Source organism: Artibeus jamaicensis, unplaced genomic scaffold, assembly GCF_021234435.1.
Source record: "Artibeus jamaicensis isolate MK-2021 breed Jamaican fruit bat unplaced genomic scaffold, CSHL_Jam_final contig_60, whole genome shotgun sequence".
Taxonomy (NCBI): domain Eukaryota; kingdom Metazoa; phylum Chordata; class Mammalia; order Chiroptera; family Phyllostomidae; genus Artibeus; species Artibeus jamaicensis.
The window spans coordinates 764290-789343 of record NW_026521900.1 but is presented as its reverse complement, the minus strand read 5'-3'; the positions used below and the strand labels follow the sequence as shown (position 1 = coordinate 789343).

Below are 25054 nucleotides of genomic sequence, written 5' to 3'. Positions count from 1 at the left end.
GACATACAACCAACTTAACTTGCTAAACTTGTTAATGTATTACAGATAGATGTAAAGGAAAGGGAAAAATCAAAGATGATTACTAGGCAGGAGGGTGGTTGACAAGTTTGAGGGGAAAAAATTAAAATTGAGCTTGGAGGTGGGGGGCACGGGGGGGCTGAGATGGGAATAAAAGACAGAATACTGTAGTTGAAAAATAATTAAACAACAACAAAAAAAACAGCGACCAGAGGGGAGAGGGGAAGGAATTTAAGGGAAAAAAAATGGGAGGGATTTAGAGGAACAAGTATAAAGGACACAGGGACAATAACTAAAGGGGGTGGAAATGGGAGGGAGGTAGGGAACATGGGGCGGGGTGGGCTGGGATGGGAGAAATAGACAGAAAACTGTACTTGAAAAATAACTAAATAAAATTTTTAAAAAATAAAATAAAATTGAGCTTGAGATACCTGTGAAACATTCAAGCAAAAATACCAAGCAGGCAGTTGAAAATGCAAGCCTAAAGTTCGAAAGAGAGGTCTGGACTAGAGATACAAATTTGGAAACTATCAAAATAGAGATGGTATTGACAACCCATGAAAGTTTGTGAAATCACCCATTAGAGAGTAGAATTGGAAGAAAAGAGAGCCCGTGATTTAGCCTTAAGGACATCTAACATTTAGCTACCAAAGAAGCCTTCTTCAGCCTCCTCAGCCAGTTGGGTAGGAGGAGGGAAACTAGGAGAGAGTGGAGCCATGAATTCAAACTACTTTGCAAACATCAAAGAAAAAGAGCTCAAATAGCCTGCGGATTTAACATCATGAAGATTCCTGGTAGTCTTGACAGGAGTAGTTCCAGGGGAAGATCAGGGCAGCATCTGGAGTGTTAAGAGTTGAGGTATAATGGGAGATGAAGAAGTGAAGTGTAGATAGAGTGTGAAGATAATTCTCTTGCATATTTTGGTCATGAAGAGGGGTACAGGAATTGACTGGCAACTAGAGGGAGATGTGGGTCAATGGCAAATATTAGAGCATATTTGTATGCTAATAGACATAAACCAGTAGTCCTAGAGAGATTGGTAGCACATGAGAGACATGGTATAACCAAAGGTACAAAGCTCCTGAGAAGACAGGAGGGGCTCACATCCAGAGAACTCTTTGGTAAGAAGAAAGGCATTCTACATTTTAACAGGAAAATATAGGTAAATGTGTACATTTGTTGGTGAGAAGATAAAGCAGATCAGATCTAATGAGTACTAATTTATCAGTCCAGTATAAGGCAAGGGCATGACCTTAAATGATCTACTATTTTTCAAACCTCCATTCTCTGCCCTCAATCTGTCCTGCTTATTAGCACTTCATACATTAATCTCTCTCAGGTGTTGTTTAGTTCCTATCTGCTCCAGTGCCTTCAGAGGATCCCAAGTATTTTTTTAAAAGAAGTGTAAATTTCTGCATACGACTCTTACTGCTTCACCTTTCAGTTGTCTTTTTCTTATAATTCTAACAGAGGTCCCAAGCCTATGGACTAGCCCATGAGCCAAATCTAGCCAGACCCCTGTTTTTGTAAAGTTTTATTGGAACTCAGTCATGTCCATTCCTTTAATGTGTTATCTATGGTTACTTTCACACTACAGTGGCAGAGTTTGATTAGTTAGGATAGAGACTGTATGGCCACAAAGCCTAAAACATTTACTTTATGGCCTTTTATAGAAAAAGTGGGCCAACCCCTGATTTTAATCAAACTGAACTTTTCACAGTCAGACTCAGTGGAAAGGCTATGAAAGTTAGACCTGAGATTGACACTTTGCACCACAAGGGTCACAGAATCTTAATTTATTCATTTGTAGATTCAAGATATAATACTCACCTTTCTTGTTGTAATGGGATTAACTTGACATGTCTAAAAATGTATGTTTCCAGCACATGGTAACCCTTCAACACAAGCAATTCTGCTTCTGTAAGCACTGACCTTCATTTTCTTCCTTGTCCACTTTCATCTCTGCCTCTCATATTCTACTCATCCTTCCCTGTACCTCCTTAGTGAAACATTTTCTGATTCCCACCATTCAGATGTGATTTCTCATTCTCCTATGCCATATATTTAAATTCCCTTATAGATTACAAGTTCATTAAGTATGGGGCCAGGTGGATACTTGAAATATCAGAGGGACTGCTTTGTAAAGTACATGATTATCTAACTACTATGCTGTACACCTAAAACTAATACAGAATAATACTGAATATAAATTATAATTGAAAAATAAAAAAGTATAGTGTCCAAAAAAGAATTAATCGTTAAATTGGTATCACCTGCATCTTATATCACATGGAACAAACACAAACTGATTATTGGCTCATTTGAACTGAATGCATTTACAAGGGAGAGATCAGTGTGGACTGGCATTTTCAGTGAAGACTTCATTAAGGAGCTCCTCTCAAATAAATGTGCCTGTTCTAAATGGGGGTATAATAATTGAGGAAAATGTAAGGCAAATAGAGCTTATAACTTCTAATTGCCTTTATTATATAATTACTTTTCAGTTTTCCATGAAAGTACCTAGGAGCTTGTACTAGTTATCTGTTGCTACATAACAAATGACCCTAAAATTTATGGGTTAAAACAATGACATTTGTTCTCTCATACAGTTTCTGAGGGTTGGGACTCCAGGAGCAGCCTAGCTGAGTAGTTCTGGCTTAGGGTATTTCATGCAGTCACAGACATGCTGTCAGATGAGGCTGCTTCCATCTGAAGGCTGTACTGGGGCCATTGTTAGGGGGTTTCACTTTCTCAGCACATGGGCTTCTTCTTAGAGATATTCAAAACAGGACTTCCCCCGGAGCAGTGATCCAAGAAAGAGAGAGAATATGTGGGACCAAGACACAAACCACAATAACGTCACAATTATGTCTGCTTTATTTTATTGGCCATACAGACCAATCAGGTAAAATGTGAAAAGGAACTTCACTGGGGTATGCATGCCAGCAGGATGCAGGTCACTGGGACCCTTCTTTCAGACTGGCTTTCACAGTGCTTGACACATGGGTAGTATTTATCCTAAAGGAATAATGTTTGCCTATTCATATGAATGAAGCAGTTGTTATCTATCTCATCAGTGTCAAAATCTTCAAATTTTCAAAAAAAATTGTAAAACCTGTTATCACTGTGAATGAATTCTGTTCATTTCCCTTAACGTGGTTAAAGGACCTTCAATAAAATTATATCTGCACTTTATATTATAGAATAATTTCTGTTTATTGTCCAGCTGTCTTTCATTTTTCCTTTGAAAATCTGGTTTTCTCTTTTCCCTTTTAATCATTCAGGTAATTTTCAAGATAAAATGACCAAAGGGAAGGATACAGACAGTTCTTCATCTGAAGATACAGAAAGCCTTGGAGAAACTACTGATGTCTTAAATATGGTAATAGTTTTCTTATTTATATATTTAGATATAAGTTTGAATTTTAGTTCATCATGTGTTTGTCTGTATGTGTTTGTGTATGTATATACTTCTGTAATGTTATATGCATAAAATGCTTTTTCTTTTGGTTTAATTTTGTAATTTTTAATCAACTTTATTGAGGTATAGATTACATGCAATAACATTTATTTCAATCCTCACATTATGTATGCAGTTGAGTCGATTATATCACTGTCTGAAGTATTTTGTATTATTTATATATATTTTAGAATGTGTAAGTATATATATAGGTATATATATATACATATATATATATATATACTTATAGTCTTCATTGTTTTTAGAACATATACTTTTTTTATTTATTTCAGACACATATGATGAGCCTAAATTCCAATGAAAAGTCTTTAAAATTATCACCAATTCAAAAAAGAAAGGTATAATATAGAGATTTATTTTTATCATGGTGGGTAAGAACAGTTTAAATTTTTTTCTTTGAAAAGTTTCTGGAAAGAACACAAGAAAGGTAAGCATTCACTTAATTTAGAACTGAAAAGATAGGAATACAGTGTAGATCACCTCAACTTGGGCTTGTTCTGTTTGTGTGTATTTTCTTCAATGTAACAAAGATTGACAGAATGCCAATGCTGAAATGTGCTCTTTGGAGTTACTAACAAGTCAGAACAGCCATACCTTCTTGTCATCACAGCAGTAAGACTATTGTTGTAGTTCTTCATCATTGGAAGAGGCTATTGCTTATCAGAGTGGCTCTCAGACTTCACTTGAGTATTTGGATAAGTAACTGTGCTGACCTTACAGAATGATGTAAACATCTTTTCTAGCTCTAAAACTTTGTAGTTTTAGTGAGAATATTTAATACCAATTGCTTTTCTGGTATTTGGAATTGGCTTTAATTTATCAGGGAATTACTAATATAAAAATGAGATTAAACATTTAGAAATTAGCCAGAAACTGTGCATGGTTGACAAAAATAGACCTTTAATAAATACCAAATGAATAACAGGAGGAAGCAATAGTCTAGTTTTCACAACCCTAGAGAGATCAAGGCCTCCCCTAAAATTTTTTACTTTTCCTAGCTTTACGGATCAGGGGGTGAAAGTATGAGAAGTTTGGAAATTAAAAAAGTAAGTTGGAGAAATGTAAATTAAAGGAAGAAGGCTATAGAAAGCATTTAGTTTATATTTCTAGTATCTTTTCTACATTGTTAAACTAAAAATCTTTTAAATCAAAGTCACTGAAATGCAAGAGAATCTTGCTGAATTATAAAATTTAGTGCCAATCCTCATTAGTGTTACCTTTTTTTACTGAGAGTCATGGTGAATAATAATATCTTTTTTATGTGTGAGAGAGCTGTTCTAACACAATGTGGAAGCTCACTGAATGCTGTTTATTGACTCACTTTACTTTCAAGCAGACAGCTTCTCTATATCTTTACTTCCTCTTTGATGCTGGGCTCTGCCTTTGCTGCTTTATCGCACTAGGGAGATAAAGGCACGTACATTTAGGAATCATTTCTGGCACCTGGGCATCTGTCTCTCTCAGGGCTCTTGAAAGAATCATGACTTTTTAAACAGTAGGACCTAGAATAAACAAAAAGACAGCATTTCCTTTTGAACTGATAATATATTTTATACTTCACATAATCCTTTTAAGTAGAAGCCTTACCAAGCTTGCTTTGGTGAATAAAAAAAGATTTATTGTAGTATTCGTATATATTAATTTTAACGTACTTTATAAATAATTTCTTCAGCAAAAAATTGACCTCATCCTGGGCCTAACACTCATCACAATTTCTAAAATTTTATAAATTAGTGAGGTTTTACTATCTAGAGACCCAAATTTATTGAATATTTCAATGCATTAGCTTATAAAATTTAGGTCAACAACTTGATTTTTGCCTTACCTTGTCTAGCAGGAAATTAATTATATTCTTAAAGTATCATTCAAATCTCAATGTTTTATTTTGTAGTTTTTATTAAAATCTTACATTTTACCTTAAGTATTTTCCTTGTAGTGTTTTCATATATGCAAATGATTATAATTAAGGATTATAGTAGATAAGAAGTTTCAAATTTTGAAAACCCAAGGGTTTGTTTTGAAAAGAAAAATATATTCATTATTACTTAGTATATTGGTAAAGATTTTATTTTCAGTTTTTATTATTCTAGAAATAACCTATTCATTTTTTCAATTTTAGAAATTTTGCATTTTTATTTATTTTGTTTAATTTTGTGCAATTGAAAGACCAATTAAAAATTGATAATTAAATGATAAGAAGGGTAGAAAAAAATTGAACACTAAGTGTAAGAGAAGTGTACATTTTTAATAGTATTTTGCAAAATCAGCCTGGACATATATTATATTTAAGAATTGATTTTAGCTTTAGAAAAGGGTCAGAGGATAAATATTGATGGTACTGTGAGTAATGGCAAAATTATGGCAAGTAGTGAGAATTTAAAAGTTAAACACAGACATGTTATTAAATCAAAATTAGATATACCATAAACTTAGAGAGCAGCATAAATTATACCCAAAGAAAACAAAATCTGGGCAATGTTTGGTAAAATTGGACATTTTTGTTCATTTAATAAAACTGGTAACAGTGCAAGTTCTTGGTAGTTTTTGTACTAAATAAGTTACCTTTGTCAACTAATAGTAGTATGATGATTACTTCAAAAAATTTACAGAAACAAGAAACAATTGAGCAACTGAAGCAGCATACAGCTCATACTGAAAAGGATGATAGCAATGAATATGAAAGTGAAGAGATGTCCCAAAAAATGAAAGAAGGGAAAGCATATAAACAAATTTTGGCTAAAGGAATATACATGGTACCAACATCTGGGAATGTGGAAGCACGTTCAGATGAGGATGTAGGTCACGACTCAGGCCAACCTGGGCCTCAGGCCAACACCAAAGAGAAGGGCTTGCAAAAAAAGACATTTAAATTTACAGATAAGTGTGTTATTTATCCATTTGATGATAAGAAAATAGAAAATAAAAGTGGCGGAGAATGCAGTCAGAAAGATTTAGAAGCAGAAGAAATAGTCTCTGAGAAGGAAACTAAGCTGCCAGAAATGGCAGGTCTGAAGGATATAAGAAAAAGTAAAGAGAACATAAAAATTATTGACAAATTCTATGGTGACTTACCAAATAGAGTCATGAATATTGATGAGAATTTTGAAGAAAGTGTTTTTGTTAAGGAAAGGAAAATGACCAAGCAAGATGAGATCTTTGACAGTGAAAGAGAATCTCTAGATGAGTCAGACAGTTACATGGAAGGTGAAAGTGAAAGTGAGCCCAGTACAACTGATGGCTTCGAGCTGCCCGAGTCAGGAAACTGTAGTAGTGGAGAAAAAGATGATGATGATGAAGTGGAAACTTATCAAAACTTGTGTAGCACAAAACTTACTGAACGAGAACGCAAGGAAGAACTCATACTATCTGAATTCATTACAAAGTATGATTTTAAGTATGACCGCTTGCCACAAATTCCAGAGGAAGAGGAAGAGGAAGAGGAAGGAGCAGAGGATTTAGAAGGAAGTGGAATAGAGGAGCAAAAGGTAGAGGAAAATGTGGAGATGCCTGGAGGAAAGGAGAAGGAGGAAGCAGAGATCCTGTCACATGACCTTACAGACAGAGCAGAGGTGAGTGAAGGCAATAGAAAGTCAGGGGGAGAGGCAGAGGATGTACCTGAAGGTGGATGTGAGGCAGTCTGGAAGGAGGGTAATTCAAGAGTAGGACAGAGACAAAGTAAGGAGGGAGAGGAGCAGAAAGACAAGGGAGGAGAAGAAATGGAAAGCCAGGGTAAGGGAGAGAAAGATTTAGAATATGAGAAGGGACAAGAGCAAAAGGAGAGGGAACATGACCATCAGGAGAAAAAAAACAAAGGGATGGAGAAAGGGGAAGGAGGGGAGGAAGAAGAGAATGAGGAAAGGGGACAAGTGGAACAAGGGGTGGGAGACAGAGAAGAGGAAGGAGTGAGGGATGAAGGGGAGGAAGGGGAAGAGGAAGAAGTGGAGAGGGAAGGAGAAGAAGAGGGGAAAGAGGAGGAAGGAGAGGGGGGAGTAACAGAAGGAGAAAGCGAAGGGGAGGAAGGAAAGGGAGAAGAGGAGAGAGAAGGGCTACGAGAGGGTAAAGGGGAGGAAGAAGAGGAGGATTGGGGGGAAGAAGAGGGGGAATGCGGGGAAGAAGAGGGGGGAGGGGAGGAAGGAGAGAGGGAAGGGGAGGAAGGAGAGGGGGAAGGGGAGGAAGGAGAGGAGGAAGGGGAGGAAGGAGAGGGGGAAGGGGAGGAAGGAGAGGAGGAAGGGGAGGAAGGGGAGGGGGAAGGGGAGGAAGGAGAGGGGGGAGGGGAGGAAGCAGAGGAGGAAGGGGAAGAAGGAGAGGGGGAAGGGGAGGAAGGAGAGGGGGGAGGGGAAGAAGGGGAGGGTGAAGGGGAGGAAGGAGAGGGGGGAGGGGAGGAAGCAGAGGAGGAAGGGGAAGAAGGAGAGGGGGAAGGGGAGGAAAGGGAAAGGAAGGAGGGGGAATTGGAGAAGAGGGAAGAGGAAGAAAATGGGAGGAGAGAAGAGAAGGAGGAAGAAGAAAACAATGAGGATGGTGAGGGGAAATACCAAGAGCCAGGTGATGAAGGGAATCAAAGGCTGGGAAGACAGGGTGAAGGAAAAGAGTCCAGGAAAGTTAGCAAAATCAAAAAATCTGTAAAATATGATAAAGATAAAACATATCAAAGAAAGTTCATTGCTAACACAGAGAGAAAGGGGGAAGAACATGAAGTACAGAGGTTTAGAATGCCAGTGCAGTCAAAACAACTTTTAGAAAATAGTTCTAAAAATTTTCTGAAGCCATCAGGTTCCAAAAAATTCTGGAATAATGTGTTACCGCATTATTTGGAACTGAGGTAACAAAGTAAATTTGAGCTGATTATGTCCAGGCAAACAATTTGATTGTCTTACACATAATAGGCACCTAGTACATTTTCTTAAATTGATTTTATATCACGGTTACTTTACGTATGGTACAATGACACCTGGTAAAGACAACACAAGGCACTGGTAAATTTTGGCTCCTCTTAAACTAATATCTTGGTGTATTTTCCCCCCAAATTATTCATCTGTAACTAGAAAATATCAAAAGGTCATAGAAGATAATATCTCTCGTTAAAGACAGACTAACGAAATAGGAGTACACTATAAGAGTATTTTGTTTGTGTATACAAAAATTGCACAGATCCTTAAGGGCTACCTGGCTTCTTATAAATATGTTAGCACAGTTATTTTCAGTCTGATTAGGTTACCTACCACAAAGAATACTTTTATAAGAATGGATGGTATTCGAAAGCTAACATGAAGAATTCAGATATTAAAGAAATAGTGCTGTCTTTTCTACCTTTTATGTGTCTTTTTTGCTACGATCTACCAAGTGATGGTTGGATTCAGTGCTCAGATTTTAGTAATGCAGTCTCTTAGTTACTACCCAGGCAAATGACAGTATATATAATAAAGTGGAGATTAATTTAAATCTGTAATTTGGAAGTATGTGAAACTTGAATATTGGCCAGGCCAAGCTACTCATTAGGCCTCAGTTTTCTCATCTGCAGAATAGACTGGATTAGATGATATTATAACTATACTTCTAACTCTTAAATTCTTTCATTCTCAAGCTGGTTTACTCTATCATATTTGTTATTTGCATTAAAAAATTTTAAGGAAGAATTGTACTTTAAAATTAATCTAGTTTTCTATAAAATATTGTTTGTTTCTCTTAAAAAGTTAATGACAGCTTTAATGTCTCTTATCTTCTGTCATTCTGTATTGCTGAACTCCTGTCATTTCCATGCTTTAACTGTACTGTAAAAAACTTCATTCTTAGTATATATTTTTATGTACCTTCAATGTATTCTTCACTGACTATTCTGTAATTCTGTTTGTTGCTTGTCAAATGTTTCAAGTAAAATAAAAGTTAAGTGTATACAGTCACTAATTATTTGTAAAAAGACAAACTAATCTTAGATATTGAATTTTAGAGAGGCTAGATTTCCACTAGTATAATTTCAATCTTTCCTTAACATTTTCCATGTATGTAATGCAGCTAGTTTGTTTGGTTCTTTATTCATAGCTCCCTTTTCAACTGATTTACTGGTCCCATATCTTGGACATGAGAATTTCTTATACACTCTTTTATCAAGGAGGATTTTGATGCTAAACTTCTTGTAAACTGTGTATAGTTGAATTCCTTGCACATCTGATCCTCCCTCAGTGAGAAAGAATATGAGGAGAAACACTAGAATATGAAGTGAAGAAATTCTTAGGAGCAACTGTAAATTTTGTTGTAGCTGCAAGGATCTCTGGTAGCTTCCCCTAACTAACTAAATGTGCTGATTTGGCATTGCAGGGTTCTTCCGAATTCTACCACATTCATTGTTAATAGAATATAATTAATACTTTGATAAAGGTATATGTGCTGTGTTGTTTTGGTGAAAAGCATGGTTTATTTAAAAATTAGGTTTAAGTTGATTAAACAAGTTCAATGACAGAAGTGAAGTTTATAATAGAAAAACCTCTAGAGAGGTGAAAAACTCTTAAACTGAAGTTATTAATGTTAAAGATATAGGCATTCCTCTTCCACTGAAGAGATAATCAGCTAGCAGTAATGAAATGATGTTTTTAAACTGCGTCTTCCTCAATATTTGAGCTGGTCTAGATAACCACTTTTTAATTGTGACTTCTTACTATTCACATTTCCCCAGCCAAATATTTTTTGTGTTCATTTAGAAGCAGTAATTTGTGTAGCACAGTGTTCTTATCAAAATACTAGCCTGTTAATTTTTAGACCTGAATTAATACTTGGTTAAATATGTTGGAACAACTGGTTTCTTCTTTATGGACCCCATCTGCTGGTCAATCAGGCTTTTACTGTAGTTATTCAGTGATTATTTGTGAGGCAAATATGAGTAGTATAGAATCTATTGAGTTACAATTTAAAATGTTGACCCTGGCAGGAAAATACTTTAAAGTAAGCTGTAAAGGAGTGCTACAGAAGGATCTACTGCTACTGAACATAATTAAGATGAGTGCAATTGAAATGTTTGTTGCTGTTTCACATAGAGATAAATCTGCTGTATACAAATATATATTAAATGGTACCATGGAGGAAGGTGCTGTAATTCCTTTATTCTTTCCATTGTGAAAAATAAATGTGACATGTGCCCAGTACCTGATATACAACTTAACATTTGTTACATATTAGTCATCCAACAAATACTTATATACCAAGCATCAAAAATAGAACAGTAGCTTGCCTCAAAAAGGTGGACCTCAAGAAGTGAGGCTGCTTACAGTCAACTTACGGTTGCCCTCTGCCCTGTCAGAGACATTAGGTAAGTATAGATTTCTTGAAAAAGACACTATGTAGAAGGAGTTCCTGGACTCTGCCTTAACTATTGCTTAACAATGTCCTTTTGTTTACCTTTACTCCTATGTTCTTAGCTAGGACTGCCCAAAGGTAAAAATATGATCTTAAAACAGATCTATGACTTTCCTGCATTAAATGCCTTAATTAATAAGAAAATGGTTTTGTGCCTTGGTTCCACAGGGGGTTAAGATATGGCTCTGGTTCTCAAAGTACTCAGGTTATTTCTTCAGGCTGACCAGAAAATGTATGAGTACAATAGAGTGCTTTAGGAGTACACTTCAGCTGCCATAGAAAAAGGCTAGGAAAGAGCTTCCAAGGAGGTAGTGGTGAAACATGAACTGAGTCATGAAAAGTAAAACCTAGCCAGAAAAAGGGGAGTGTGGAGAGCAGGCTTTCCAGGCTGATGGAAGCCGTGAGAGTGTTTTGGTGTCGGTGTAGCCTCCAGTATCCTCTATCCTTGAATAAAGAGGCAGAAGGCCTTACTTGTTTGTAAAAGATGTTAAACAACAAGAATAAGATAATCACTTGGGCTTTTGTAACATCATTCTGCAGCAATAGGGAGGGTGGATTAGAAGGGAACAGGACCAGAAGCAGGGATGCCAGTTAGGAAGCATTTTTAGACCAGGCAGAGGCTGAAGAGCAGCTGGACTAGGACAGGGAGGGGATGGAGAGTGTGGGACATATATTATTGAGAGAGATATAGGGATGGAATTAGAGGTCTTGGCAAAGAGATGTAGCTTGAAGGGTGGGAAAAGGCCAAACTTCTTGTTTCTGGCCTGGAGAACTGGGTGGAAAAAGTGCAGTTCACCAAGGTGAAGAACAGAGGAGTAGGGCCAGGTTTGGGCAACTGCTTTGGGTTTATTGATCCAGGAGATAGATGTTCAGTAGTCAGATGCACACCTGGGTCTAGTGCTCAGGAGAGATTGTAGAGTATCATATATGTAATTATGAATACATAATTACCAGCACATACATGTAATTAAAACAGTGGAGTTGAATGCGAGGTAGCATTCATAGTGTGAAAAGGAACTGAAGACAAAATTGAGGGAGATGTCAGTAGGTAAGAGGAGGGAGAGAAAGGGAAGTCTGAGAAGGAGGTGGGGTGGGAATACTTTCTAGGAAAGAGAGGTGCTGCCCAAGCCAAGGAAGAAGAAGTGTAGGGTTGCAGAGAGGGCCTGGGAGAGGCCCAGCAGAAGGCTGCGCAGAGCCCACATTACCAGCAAGAGTGAACTCCACGAAGTCTGTTTTGCAGAGAAACAGAATCAGAACTAGACTTTTAAAAATAAATATCAAAGAGCACTACTGACATATTTCTCAATTTATGGAGGAGGATGTATATTCCAGAGACTTTGCTGCTCTTCAAAAAGAGAATCCTAAATGTTTAGGTGCTGTGACTATATATACAGTGGTACATATAAGAGTAGGGTGCTAGTGAAGTGTACTATTGATGTAAGAGTCTGCAGTGTTTTAAATATCAGTGTGGGGTGCTGGACTCTGAGAGCAGGCATAATGGTCTTCAGTTTACCTGAGCAGAGTTGGGAAAGAGCATGGGCTCTGGAGCTCAGTAAGCCTAAATTCAAATCTCAGCCCTTCACTGATTAGCTATGTGGACACTTGCACACGTTTTTTTTTTTTGTTTTTTTTTTAACTTTTCTCAGTCTTATTTTTTCCTGTTTTAGTAAAGGAGGGAGGGGTCTTTTGATAATTAGTTAACATACAAAACATGTTAGGGGTACTCAGCATATGGTGACTTGTACCACTGTAATTATCTACTCTGGCCACATCAAGTCAGGTGCAATGCTACTCTCTTGAGTCATCAAGTCACTGGCTAATGTGCATGAATTTTTTTCCTGTGAACCTCACTTTTATTTAAATATAGCATAGCGACTCCCAGAAAATTGGCTTTTGGAAGTAGATCTGTGGGAATGAAATGGGTTACAATTGAAAACCCTTAAATATGGAGTGGAGTGAAAGTCTACCATTGCATACCATACATGGGTCAAATACTGCCCCTTAACACTTGAAGCATGATGGAAGGCTGATTGCACTCACATGGTTAGCCTAAAATTTAAATGTTAGTGCTGTTATGGGGACCATAGATTTCCCTGTGTCCTTATGTTTTTTATCAATGCAGTTAAAAATAAGTCACACATAAAGTATAATCATGTATCCTACATTTGTTTTTGGTGAAGAAGAAAATATGTTTTCTAAGGAAAAGGAGGGAATAATAAAGAGTAAAAGTAAAAAGAGAATAGAACTATATACCAGCAAGATGTTCTGTATCTTAAGCATTACATTCATTTTTGCAGGCCTGCTAATGAGAGTCAAACTATTATGTATTTGCTGGTAAAAATGTGAGATTAGGATTGAAGTAAGGGATTGGTACATAATAAGAAGGAAAAGTTTTGAATTATGAAGTAGTGTCATTGGAAACCAACAATTGGGAAGTTACAACTGGAAGCCCATAGGTGCAGTCTGGCCTGCAGATTTATTTTGTTTGGTATACAGCCCATGCAATCCTTTTGCCAACATTAAACTATCAGGAGATTTTACATTCAGAAGTGTTTTGTGGACTCTTGGAAAACCTGAGGGTCTGGGAGCATCATGCCCTATGATAACTCTGACTTGTGGCCCAGGCAAGGCCTTTCCTCCACTTTCCTGCCACCCTGGGCGGTACTGACAGGCATGCTGCCCTCTTCCCTTGCTTGCTCTCGCTGCTGGGCTCCTGGCAGAGAATAAAGGGATTCTCTTGTGTACAAGAGGGTAGAGCAAATAAGTGAATGTTTTAAAGCAACTGTTTTCTAGTGGTAAGATCTGGGACATTACAGCAAAAAAAGTGTTAACACTAGGGATCTATCTTTTTATGGAGGGGCCTTTACAGAATTGCTTATATTTACATACAAATACTGTTTGCTCATGTTTTTTTCTCTGTCAGTAATGTTTTTAATTGCTAGTGTCATTTTCCTACTTTAGGGATAGACTATAAAATACATTAATTAGGCACCTTGCTCAGGCAGTGACTAATGGAGAAAGGCTTGGAAAGCAGTGCTTACATCTTTGGTATTTACTGCCCTTCCCACTGTCTACTGCCTCAGTGATTCCTAGTGTAATTAAAACTTACATGTTAAGCTCTTTTTGTCTTAAAGAAACCTTGAACTTGAGACTAAAATATGCACTTTCCTACCTGTTGTGACTTAGATATAAAGTTTTATTCTCTATGAGCCTATTTGGAAAACATTTTGTACCCTGTATGACATTAGCATAAAATTTTATGCTTTATAGTTCTTTTTTAAACTTTAGAAACTCTTTTTAAGTTAATACACATTATAGGAAAGTATAGCTCAATGTATATTCCACAGTCTGAGCGCACCTGTGTAATTAACATTCAAGTCAAGGAAAAGCATGGTGTCAGGTCTCCAGAAGCTCTCCTTTAACCCCCTTCTACCACTCCCATCCCCCCTCCCAGGGGGACTACTAGGCTGACTTCTGATAACAATCTCTGGGTTTTAAAGCATGCAATGTGATCATATTCTTAAGGAAACTGAGAACTTATGAGGAATGTTTGGTTTCTTGATATTTCCCATAAGAAATGTAAAAGGCGGTGCCCTGGTCCAGACCAAAGACTGCAGCTCCCCATGGGGCATCTGACTGATGAAACAAGGGTTCTTTTGTGGGGGCCAGGCCCATTTACTTCTTTACTGTGATCTTAACACAAGATGCATTTCCACTCACCACTCAAGACTACCTCTTTACTTCCTATGCAGTTCTGATGATAAGAATGTATTTAAACTTTATCCTTTCTTTTATAAAATGACAGTATTCTGACAATCTCTCCTAAATTGTTTCGGTTTGAAGGTAAGTGCTGTATGTGATTTAAAGTAGTTGTCCAGATGTGCATAAACTAATTTTAAATGTGCTTACTGAGTGTAAAGTGCTACAATTGATGTGATTTCTAGTGAAACTATCATTTTCTAAGAGCTTTCTCAAATTTAGAAAATGATGTAGTTCTAGCAGTTCTTCATTGTTATAGATTTTCATAAAGTTAATGAGTAAAATTGTGGTTCATTATTAAGAAATGTGTTTGCTTATTCCTGAAATAAGGTAAAATTTATAATAGCATGCTATCCTTGTGGTTACATCAATGCCTTAGTTAGCTAGCACGATTGGAGTTGACCAGGTGCTAGATGAGTCAAACTCTCCAAGTATTGAGGACTTTGCCAGAACACAGCTCACTGACTCTCCCTCTGGGAGATAAAAGGACTGAGTCTGCAATTCTGTCAGAAGCATTGTTATTTCTAGTTGGCCTTCATTTATGCACATTCGGGAATACATCTGTTTATCAGCAGAAGTCTTAAATCTAGCAGCGTTGCTTCTCATTCCCCTCCAAAGTCAAGCTCTCTCTGATCATTTTAGCTGCCCATAATGTGCATCTGGCTAGGCCTAATGTGTAAGTCACTTAGAGGGGAAATTATGCAGAAAAAGGGAAAGCCTTAGAAATACTTGATAAATAGTAGCTACCTTGTAGTTAACCCTCTCCAACCTAAGCATGTCTTTCCTTGTACCTGTTCCCCTCTCCTATGTTCCCCTCTTCTATGTTCCCCTCTTGCACACACTGCCTCATAACCTTTGATCAACCTAAATCAAGCCTTCCCAGAGTAACTTGTGAAACTCTTTTAAATCTCAAGGCTTTACTTCTGGATTGCTTGTCCTTAGTGGGAATGCTATTAGACCACTTTAGTGCTGCTTGCCTGAGGATGCCTCTTAGATCTTTTACTAAGTTTTCAAATATAAACATATCCTCTCCCTAGCCTGAATTCTCTCACATTTTTATTTTTTCCAGAAGACAGATGAGTTAATTATTAAAGGCATTGTTTTCAGACTGCCCACTAAAGATTCCATTGGGTGTTAGACTTATCCTTAGTCAAATGACCACTAGAAAGCTGACCATGAGAAGGTAGCTACAGTGTTAGGGATATAAAAAACACGTGGTCTGAGGCAAATAGGGCCAAGGTGAACTTTGTAAAAATGTTCTTTGAGGGAACGAATGGCGCTGATTACTGCCTTGCTTATTTTAGGGGTCATTTTACCATTACTGAAGTACATACATGAAAAGCATAGGAAAAAATCCAATAAGGAGCCTAATTTCTTCATGATAAAAAATAAGCATTATTCCACCCCAAATATGAAACTGCAAAAAAAAATCTCAGTAGGAATAAAGATAAAACTAATGTTTTCTGCCTGTACTTAATAAGCATCACATGATTTATTCTCAGTCTAAGAAATTCATAGACAGGCTGTTACGTAATTTGGATTAGCAGGAAAGGAGTCAGATAGACTAAGTGCTGCCTCAGTGTGTTATTCCCTTTGTTGTAAATAACTAAGAACAAATCATTTAAACCGCTTTTGTCCCTTTATCTTTTCCCTAGAATGTAAGTAATTATACTTACCTCTCATGAATAAGTAAATTGTACTTCTGAAGTGATTTTAAATCCCTATGTTTTGGAAAATGAACACAATATATAGATATGATTATGTTATAATGCACCACTAGATAAAAAGCCTTTTAACTTCTTTGAAGTTTAAAAGCATTGAGACAGCCCTGATAGCATATTTAATTTTCTTTCCATTTTTAATCTTTTCATAGGTGCTAATAGAATATTGGGAAATCTAGTTGTTAAAAATGAAATAGAGCAACAGGCATAAAATCCTTGGTAATATACTGACTTCATATGCAGCATGGGTTATGCAACTTTTATTTCTTTGACCTCAGTATTAGAATTCATATCCATGTGTTCATTGAGATGGCATGAATTATTTATGTGAACAATACAAATCTCTAGTTTTTTAAAAAAATTGATCTCTTCTTGCTTTCAATTTTGCCATAGAATTGCAAACTTTCAGAAAATGAAGACCCAGAAGACAAGGAAGAGGAAGTTAATGAACATGTGGAAGGTGAGAAGAAAGCTGCGGAAGATAGTAAACATGTTCCTGAATTTGGCCACAGTGAAGCCAGCAACAACTCAGTTGAAAAGGTATTGATAACCATTGAAAAGTTATCATGATGTGTGCTTAAATCCTGAGATCCTGCCTAAGAGAAGGCATATGGGTACCCTGGTCTCTGCAGGGGACAGATTCCAATTTCCTTTGGGAGGAGAAATATTTCTATCAAAAACTTTGTTCATGCAAATTTGTGAATGAGACACATTTTGTTTCTAGCCCTCTTTCTGTACTTCTTGGCAGCATTTTGTTTCCTGCATGAGAAATCAACTGATATGAGCCAGTATACAGTTGAGAAATTTAACAGTGAAATTAAGCACTGGGTCTTTGAAATGATGAAAATACAAAGTTTTGACATCATTGTACTGTACTGGTGACAGAAATGTGATGTGTGTGTGCCCACATACATGTGTGTATTTACATGTATAAGGGACAAATTAAAGTTCATAGCAGTATTTGAGGTTGCGATCAATTCTTCAGAGATGCAGTCTAGAAGGAATTATTAATAGGAAGACTAGTGGGAGGTATTAGTGAGGAAGAAAAAGCCATCTAAAATGTGAAGCTATGGATGTCAAAAACATCTCTTCCATTTGGCAGTTTTACCTAAGAGTGACCCTGCTAGGAGACAGTGGTACATTTGAAATCATTCATTTGCTAACACTACCCTGAATTAATTTCAGGTATGGAATTCAGAATCCCAACCTTTTTGTTTTCATTGTTTGGACCTCTAATGCATAACACTGAGTTAATCATGCCTTCTTGTTGATGAAACATTTATTACATTGGTCTGGGCAAGGCTCCTCTCTCGTTATTGAAATGGATTCCCTTTTAGCCCCATTCTCCTTCTTCCTAACATATACGATCATTGAAACATGTTTGTCCTTTTATTTGAATGTATACTTGTAAAACATGTTGTTTTGCATGCATGTATTTTTAATTTATAAGATGATATTGTGTTCAGAGGTCATTCTCTTTCTTGATTCTTCTTTTTCCAAGACTCCTTGTTCTTATCAAGAAAAAAATCTTCTGCCCTGGCTGGTGTAGCTCAGTGGATTGAGCGCGGGCCTGCGAACCAGACAATCGCAGTTCGATTCCCAGTCAGGGCACATGCCTGCAGGCCAGTTCCCAGCAGGGGATGCACGAAAGGCAACCATACATTAATGTTTCTCTCCCTTTCTCCTTCCCTTCTCCTCTAAAGATAAATAAATAAAATCTTTAAAAAAAAAGAAAAGAAAAAAATCTTCTGTCAGTTATTGCTTTTTTTTTTCAGATGGAGGGAAGGATTCTATGTATAAGGCACATTTACAGTTAGGGTGGTCCCTAAAATTCTTTAACATAGAACTTATTAAACACCAACTTGGCATTATCAAATACCGAGCTGAATCATTTTAATATTCCTGAATATTCTTTTAGTAGAATTCTTGAATTGTACAATTTTTTGAGTCATAGAACATTAAGCTAGGAGTGACCTTAGCACTCACTCAGTATCTAAGGCAAGAGCCAGCGAAGTGAAGTAATTGTCACATGTTTATGTTAATAGCTAGAGGCCGACTTTGGAACCCTGCTTATGAAGTAAGACTTGGTTTTCTAGCACAGAACAAATATGTTTTTTATTATATTGTTTCTTTATTGTTTATAGGACCAAGAAAATAAACAGGAACCAGCCATTTGTGAATACAATGAAAATCCAAAAGGTATGAGCTCATTTGACTTCAAAAGTATACTTTTAGAAAGGATAGATATACAACATACATACACATGTGCATATATGTGCATACATGTGCCTTTATTGAGTAATTATAGCTTACATGCATGTAATTTATTTTATACTTTTTACTGTTACATGACCCTCATAACAAGCTGTGAAATATGTGACATTATCTTATTTCTTGGTAACCACCACAGCTTCTTCACATAAAAATATTCATACTACTCCTAGCTTCTCATATGTCAGTGTCAAGTGGTTTAGGACAGCCTATTGACTACCTTTTTATTTTCTTTTTAGTCAGTAGTATTAAGTTGAACTTTTACCCCAAATTTTGATTTGTATCTTTGGTGAGCACTGCCAGACCCCATTGCCAATGACCAGTCTGGCCTAGAGGCACAGTAAGCCATCTGGTTATTTCGCTTCAGAGACCAGACCTCAGTCTTTGAACTTACCCTGGACATTTCAGAGGAATCCTTTCCCAGGCTAGCTCTTGGTATTAGAGAACAAGTGCTACAGAATAGAGGGACCTACATTTTCTACACCCAAGTTATCTGTGTTTGTGCTGTCTGACCCCAGTATTATGTTTCCACACCATCACATCACAGTGTGCTTTTTATTGTGTTCCCATTAAAAATAACTGTCATAATAGTAGATATCTGATCTGAACTTAAGCAGAGAAGAAATAGTTCCCTTAATAGTTTTTCCTTTCTAACTTCTGTAGAAAGAGTAGTAAGTTTTAGAATACTTTAAGAAAAATATAAAATATTTATTGTAAGTATTCTTAGCATGTAACATAGCCTAAAATATTAAAAAGAAGTTAAATATAATATTTAAGCAGTTGATAATATAAATGAAAAGAATGCATATGCTTCATGAGTATACTTTAAAGAGCATTATTCAACTATATAACATGTGGATTATTTTGGAACACAAAAAAACAATATGTCCATTTGAGTAAAAATAATTTGATTATAGCTAAGTTAATTTTTAAAAAGGTAATTTGTATTTTACAGAAGTATTTCCTATTATTTACTGTTACCTTTGTAGCTATATTTGGGTACTGGCCTTCTAAACTTTTACAACACTGGTCAGGTCATTCTGGGTTTTTTGCCTTAACTCGGTTTTTCAGGAAGTAGGCAGTGTAGATCTTTTCCTTTACTCCAGTGGTACAGTCTTTTATTATTACTCCATAATTCAGGGTTGATAGAGTGTCACTGAAAGCATCAGCACTTTTCTTTTTTTTTTTTTTTTTTATTTAGTTACTTTTCAAGTACATTTTTTTTCCCTTCCCCCCCCCTTCCCGGTCTCCCCCCTCCCTCCCATTCCCCCCCATCCCCAGTCCTCAACTCTGTGTCTTTCATACTTGTTCCTCAAAATCCCTCCCCCTTTTTCCCCTTAAGTTCCCTTCCCTCTCCCCTCTGGTCGCTGCCCACTTGTTCTCTATTTCAGCGTCTTTGTTTTTATTCTGTTTGCTTGTTTGTTTTATTCTTTAGCTTCCTGTCAAAGGTGAGATCATATGGTATTTTTTTCTCATTATCTAGGAAACATTTTTCTAAATATATTCTATTGTAGGAAACATGTGTGAGCGTGCAAAGAGCAGTTCTGCAGAAAACCTCGGAGGTAGTGAATCCACACCAGCTAAAGACGTGAAAGTATCAAAGAAGGTAAGTGAAATGAACTTCTCATTTCAACATTAAGACCAAAGTATTGAATTGCTCCTTCTGCTTTTTATATGGTGATCCACATAATTTAACTCCTTTAATATGAGTTTTTATGCTTAGAAATGTGAAGAATTTCATGTGGGGTTTCACATTTTTAACAGGCATATTTGTTTATTGGACTTTAGATTGAGTCAGATGACTCTGCCAAAATTTAATAGCATATTTCTTCCAATCATCATATCCATACTGATTTATCATACAATAAAAGATTCATAAAATAACTTTATTGCTTCAATTATAAGAGTGTAATAATCATGAGAGTCTAGAAGAGAGTAAGGTAAAGCCAAGAAATAGAGAGAATGAATGAAAACATAAAGAGGGTTGTGCTTAGAGAACATTACAACATGCTACTTCAGTCTCTCAGGAGATGACTAATGCCTGTTTTGGAGTTATTAAAAGTCTGATGAATACATTTCTTCTCCTTGAAAGTAAGTTGCTCTTTATCTTTCAGAACTTTAATCATGAGGCCATATTTCAGGGTAAAAGAGGAAACATGAAAGAAAATGAAAAAGAAAGATGCATTGTTAATTCCTCTTCAACCTTTAGGTTTCAGCTTAAATGTCATTTCCATATACAGGCCTTTTGTGACCACTAGTACTTATATAAATTATTACATCCCATTATTCTTTCACATGATACTCTTTTCTTATCCATAGTCACTATATGCTTTGTGTCTCTCTCTCTCTCTCTCCCCACTGGCCTTCAACTCTGTGAGGACAGAAAGAATAATCCGTCTTACTTTCCAGGGTGTCTTCAGCACTTTACCACAGTCTGGGACATGGTAAATGCTGAGCAGATACTTTTGGTTGACAATGAATTGAAAAATGTAGGGGAATAAGCCCTGGCTGGTGTAGCTCAGTGGATTGAGTGCGGGCCTGTGAACCACACCATCGCGGTTCGATTCCCAGTCAGGGCACATGCCTGGGTTGCAGGCCGGTTCCCTGCAGGCCAGTTCCCAGCAGGGGATGCACGAAAGGCAACCATACATTGATGTTTCTCTCCCTCTCTCCTTCCCTTCCCCTCTAAAGATAAATAAATAAAATCTTTCAAAAAGAAAAAAAAATGAAAAATGTAGGGGAATAAGAAAGAGGAAAGGGTGGAGGTATAAAACCAGGATCCTCCCTTAGAAAAGTAAACAGCCTGTTTTTTTTGCCATCTTTGGAGGTATATACCACTCTGAAATTTCTTTCAGAATTACTTTAGAAATTTCAAATGTTATTTTGGCCCTGATCCCCATACCGTTATCTTTTACTAAGAATTACTTCATGATCATTTTTATCTTTATAAAAATTATATTATAAATGTATACTATTATACACAAAAGATAATTGTGTATCAATTATCTTGATCAATTTTGACCTGGCTCAAAGAACATTTTGTATTCTTTTTTTAACCCTTACCCCAGGATGTATTTATTAATTTTAGAGAGAGAGGAGAGGGTGGAGAGAGAGAGACATTGATGTAAGAGGGAAACATTGGTCCATTAACTCCTGTGCATTCCCCAACCAGGCATCAAATCCACAACCTAGGTAGGTTCCCTGACCAGGAATCAAACCTACAACCTTTTTGTGTACAGGGCAATGCTCCAACCAACTGAGCTACCTGGCCAGGGCTCAAAAGATGCTTTGGAATTATCTTTGGAATTGTGAAAGATGTATTATCATAACATTTGATCAAGGTTTCGGAACTTTTGAAAGTCCCTGTCTAGTAGACCAGAACATTTAACAGATACTGCACTGTGCTTCGTTGCATTCCTGTGAATGTTTTTCCAATTATAAGAGCTCAGGGAAGTACTCAAGGAAAGAAAATCAAATGTGAGGGAGGAAGGTGAAAAGTGAAAGAGTCAGGAGACATGAAAACCTAAGGAGAGGAAAAGTGAAGTGAAGCAGCAAGTAAATAAGTTGAAAAACAGAAGAATGTTGGAAAGCACACCTCTGACCAAATGAAAATGTATATTCTAGAATATGTGGTCAAGTTTCAGGGACTTTTCAGGCTCTCCAGTCTTCTGCATAGGCCGTAGTGGTAGGATTTGGGTATATTAAATAGGAGAGAGGGCTGAGCCAGGAAAGAATATACCATGTGGGAGGCAGAATAGCACATACCTGTGGCAGCAGACCAAGCAGGGCACCCAAGTGCCAGTGCAGGTCTATAAGATGATGATAAGATTAGGCCAGGATAACAGCCTAGCTAAAGAATTCAGTTTTAAACTTTGATTCTGCTTGAATTCTCATTTATACCTAATGGAAAAATATATTTCAGTAAATATACATTTCCTTGGTTAAAGGAAAGAAACAAAAGGTAATGAAAAGTATATTAAAAATCAAGCAATAATAAGTATATTCCCTACCTAAGGGATATGCTGTTATACTATGTACAGGGTTTGGCACAAATAATGCTCCCTTTTATTACAGAATCTTTTATTACAAAATTATAAGCATGTAATACTGTAACATAACAATATCACACTCAAGCACACCATGTGATACTTTAGGTGAAATGCTCAAATTGCTGTCCATCTAGTACGAGACATTCACGTACCCTACCAACGACACTGAAGCAAGACTTGTGTTTAAAAAAGGGAATAGATGGCTTAAGATTTTTTCATTCATTCTCACATGACATTTTTTATCTACAGTATCTCTAACCTATGTATACTATCAAAGCCAAACAAATCAAACTGTTCTTAAAACTTGGCAGAAATGGTTCACCAATGCATATCAAAATAAACAGGTGTTGGATTTTACATCCCCCCCTTAATTACACAGACACTTTAAGGATAATCTTTCAAAAAGAAAAGAATTGCACTCTTGGTCTCTACAAGACAAAATTCACCACTGAATTTTGTTTTGATGATTTTAAATGCTTCAGATAGCCAGGATAGGATCCATGGTTTTGATTGGCAGCAGAAATCGTTTGGTGGGTGATTGTTATATACAGAAATTACCAAATAGTGCCTTTCTAGACTACATACAGTCAATGCTGATTATTCGGACCTGCGTTAGCCACTGAGAAAATTGTGTTATTGCTTGATTTCCTTCCGCCCAAGCAAGCTAATTAAAAAAGCAGTAAGCTTTTCAGCTACTAAAAAGAATTTCTTTCCATCGTGGCATCAGTTTATTTGTGTATTTACTTAGCATATATTAATTGGGTATCATGTGACAGGCACAAGGCTAGAGGATGCAGATAGAGGTTAAAGATCCAATCGCTTCTCGGCCTTTTGGCTAAGATCAAGTGTAGAGGTTAAAGATCCAGTGCCAGTTTGAAGTCAGTAGATTTCTTATTCATTGTCAAAACCATAAATAAAAGTCTGAGATGAAAATTTCTCTATCAAAGTATGCCTGTGGATTCTTGCTTTTCTTGGCAACTACCTTTTCTCTGCCACGTCTTAGTTAGTTTCTCAAGAAGGACTCATGATAGTCACTAGTAAAAGAAAAAAAGCTTATGGATGCTAAGAATGTACATATGGTGCCCTGTAAAGATGTGATGAAATAATGTTAAGACTTGTTGAAAATTATACCCCCAGATATTACTAAGTGAATATTTCACTTACTGAAATAAATTCTTTGTGTTTTTTCTAGATGTTCCTTTTTAAAAGAAAGAGTCTGAAAAGTATGCCGAGTAATAATGAGCCACTTCCAGAAATAAAGTCAGTAGAAGGTCAAATAGCTTTTAAAAGCAGTAAGAAGGGTTTCATACAGAACCTCCTTGGGCAAAATAATCAAGAGACGTCACCCCCAAATACTGAGAAAACATCAAAATCCTGTGTAATACTTTAAATATATATTTATGTGGTTACCAAGCACATCGTAATTTATACTTGAAAAACATGACTTCTGAAGGAATGTTTCTGATAACAAACTTGAAGATATAAGCTAATAATATGTTTTATTTGGTTTGAATAGTATGACCAGTGTTGATATTTATTTATGCTAATATTTTGTATGAGCAGTTTCAAAATGCGTATATCTCAAACTCTCCATGGGTTGTGGCCTTAACTGTTCAGTGTTCCATAAAAAATATATTTTTATATGTGAAGGTTGAATTAAGATATTTCACAGTTTTTACTAAACGATTTTACATCTGATAATTTCATAAGACAATGTTTGCAACTTCAAGACACTGTAACAGTTTTAAACGTACTTGCAATTATTAAAAACAATCAAAATTGTTTGTAATGAGCATATTTTAATAAACTATATCTGGTCTACTCTGCTGTTCAAATGGTTGACTATCAGTAAAACCTTGGGGTATGTGGAGTTATCAGTTGATAAAATGGGGGCAAACATCTGTCTAATTTTAAAATATTGAAAGCCATAAAATGGTTTTACCTCTGAGTAAAGGAAATTTCATTATAACTATGTAAACAGTTTCATCTTCATAAGAGAAACTGTTGAAATTTTTTTTTGCCTGCCATTCCTTTTTTCAGGGAGATGATTTGGCATGGGGATGTTGCAGATTATCTGGTGTATGATCTGGAGTGTTTGACCACACCATAGATCACCACCACAGGAGAACCAAACATAGCCAATCTTGCTGTTTCAATATGGCATTGACAGTGGTGACTAAGGCTGGCTCTATCCCACAGTGCTCTGCCACAGTAATAAAAAGGGTAAATCTGTTTAGCCTGCACTGAAACATTGCTTTCCTGTCCTCACAAATGATGCTTATTTAATGGAGCAAACGACCTTGATTTCATCCATTCTAGCTTCTGAACATTTTCTTTAATCACAGTGACCATTGCCCCATTTAAACAAAGAAAAAAATCCCACCATCCTGTGTCTTATGCATAAGGGTCAT

General features: G+C 36.5%; 1 protein-coding gene across 2 annotated transcripts in view; it reads left to right on the top strand.

Annotated features, from left to right (window-relative positions):
* RPGR (retinitis pigmentosa GTPase regulator) overlaps positions 1-24447 on the top strand; it is a 51983-nt gene extending 27536 nt beyond the window's left edge. The window contains exons 12-18 of one of the 2 annotated variants that reach the window (XM_037165110.2): positions 3303-3400; positions 3772-3837; positions 6109-7068; positions 16717-16863; positions 18468-18522; positions 20109-20200; positions 23836-24447. In XM_037165110.2, the coding sequence (XP_037021005.2) occupies positions 3303-3400; positions 3772-3837; positions 6109-7068; positions 16717-16863; positions 18468-18522; positions 20109-20200; positions 23836-24033 (1616 nt within the window). In that variant the 3' untranslated portion in view covers positions 24034-24447. The remainder of the gene's footprint in view (positions 1-3302; positions 3401-3771; positions 3838-6108; positions 7069-16716; positions 16864-18467; positions 18523-20108; positions 20201-23835) is intronic. The other variant, XM_037165118.2, reaches the window with a different exon arrangement.
* The last annotated feature ends 607 nt before the right edge of the window (positions 24448-25054 follow it).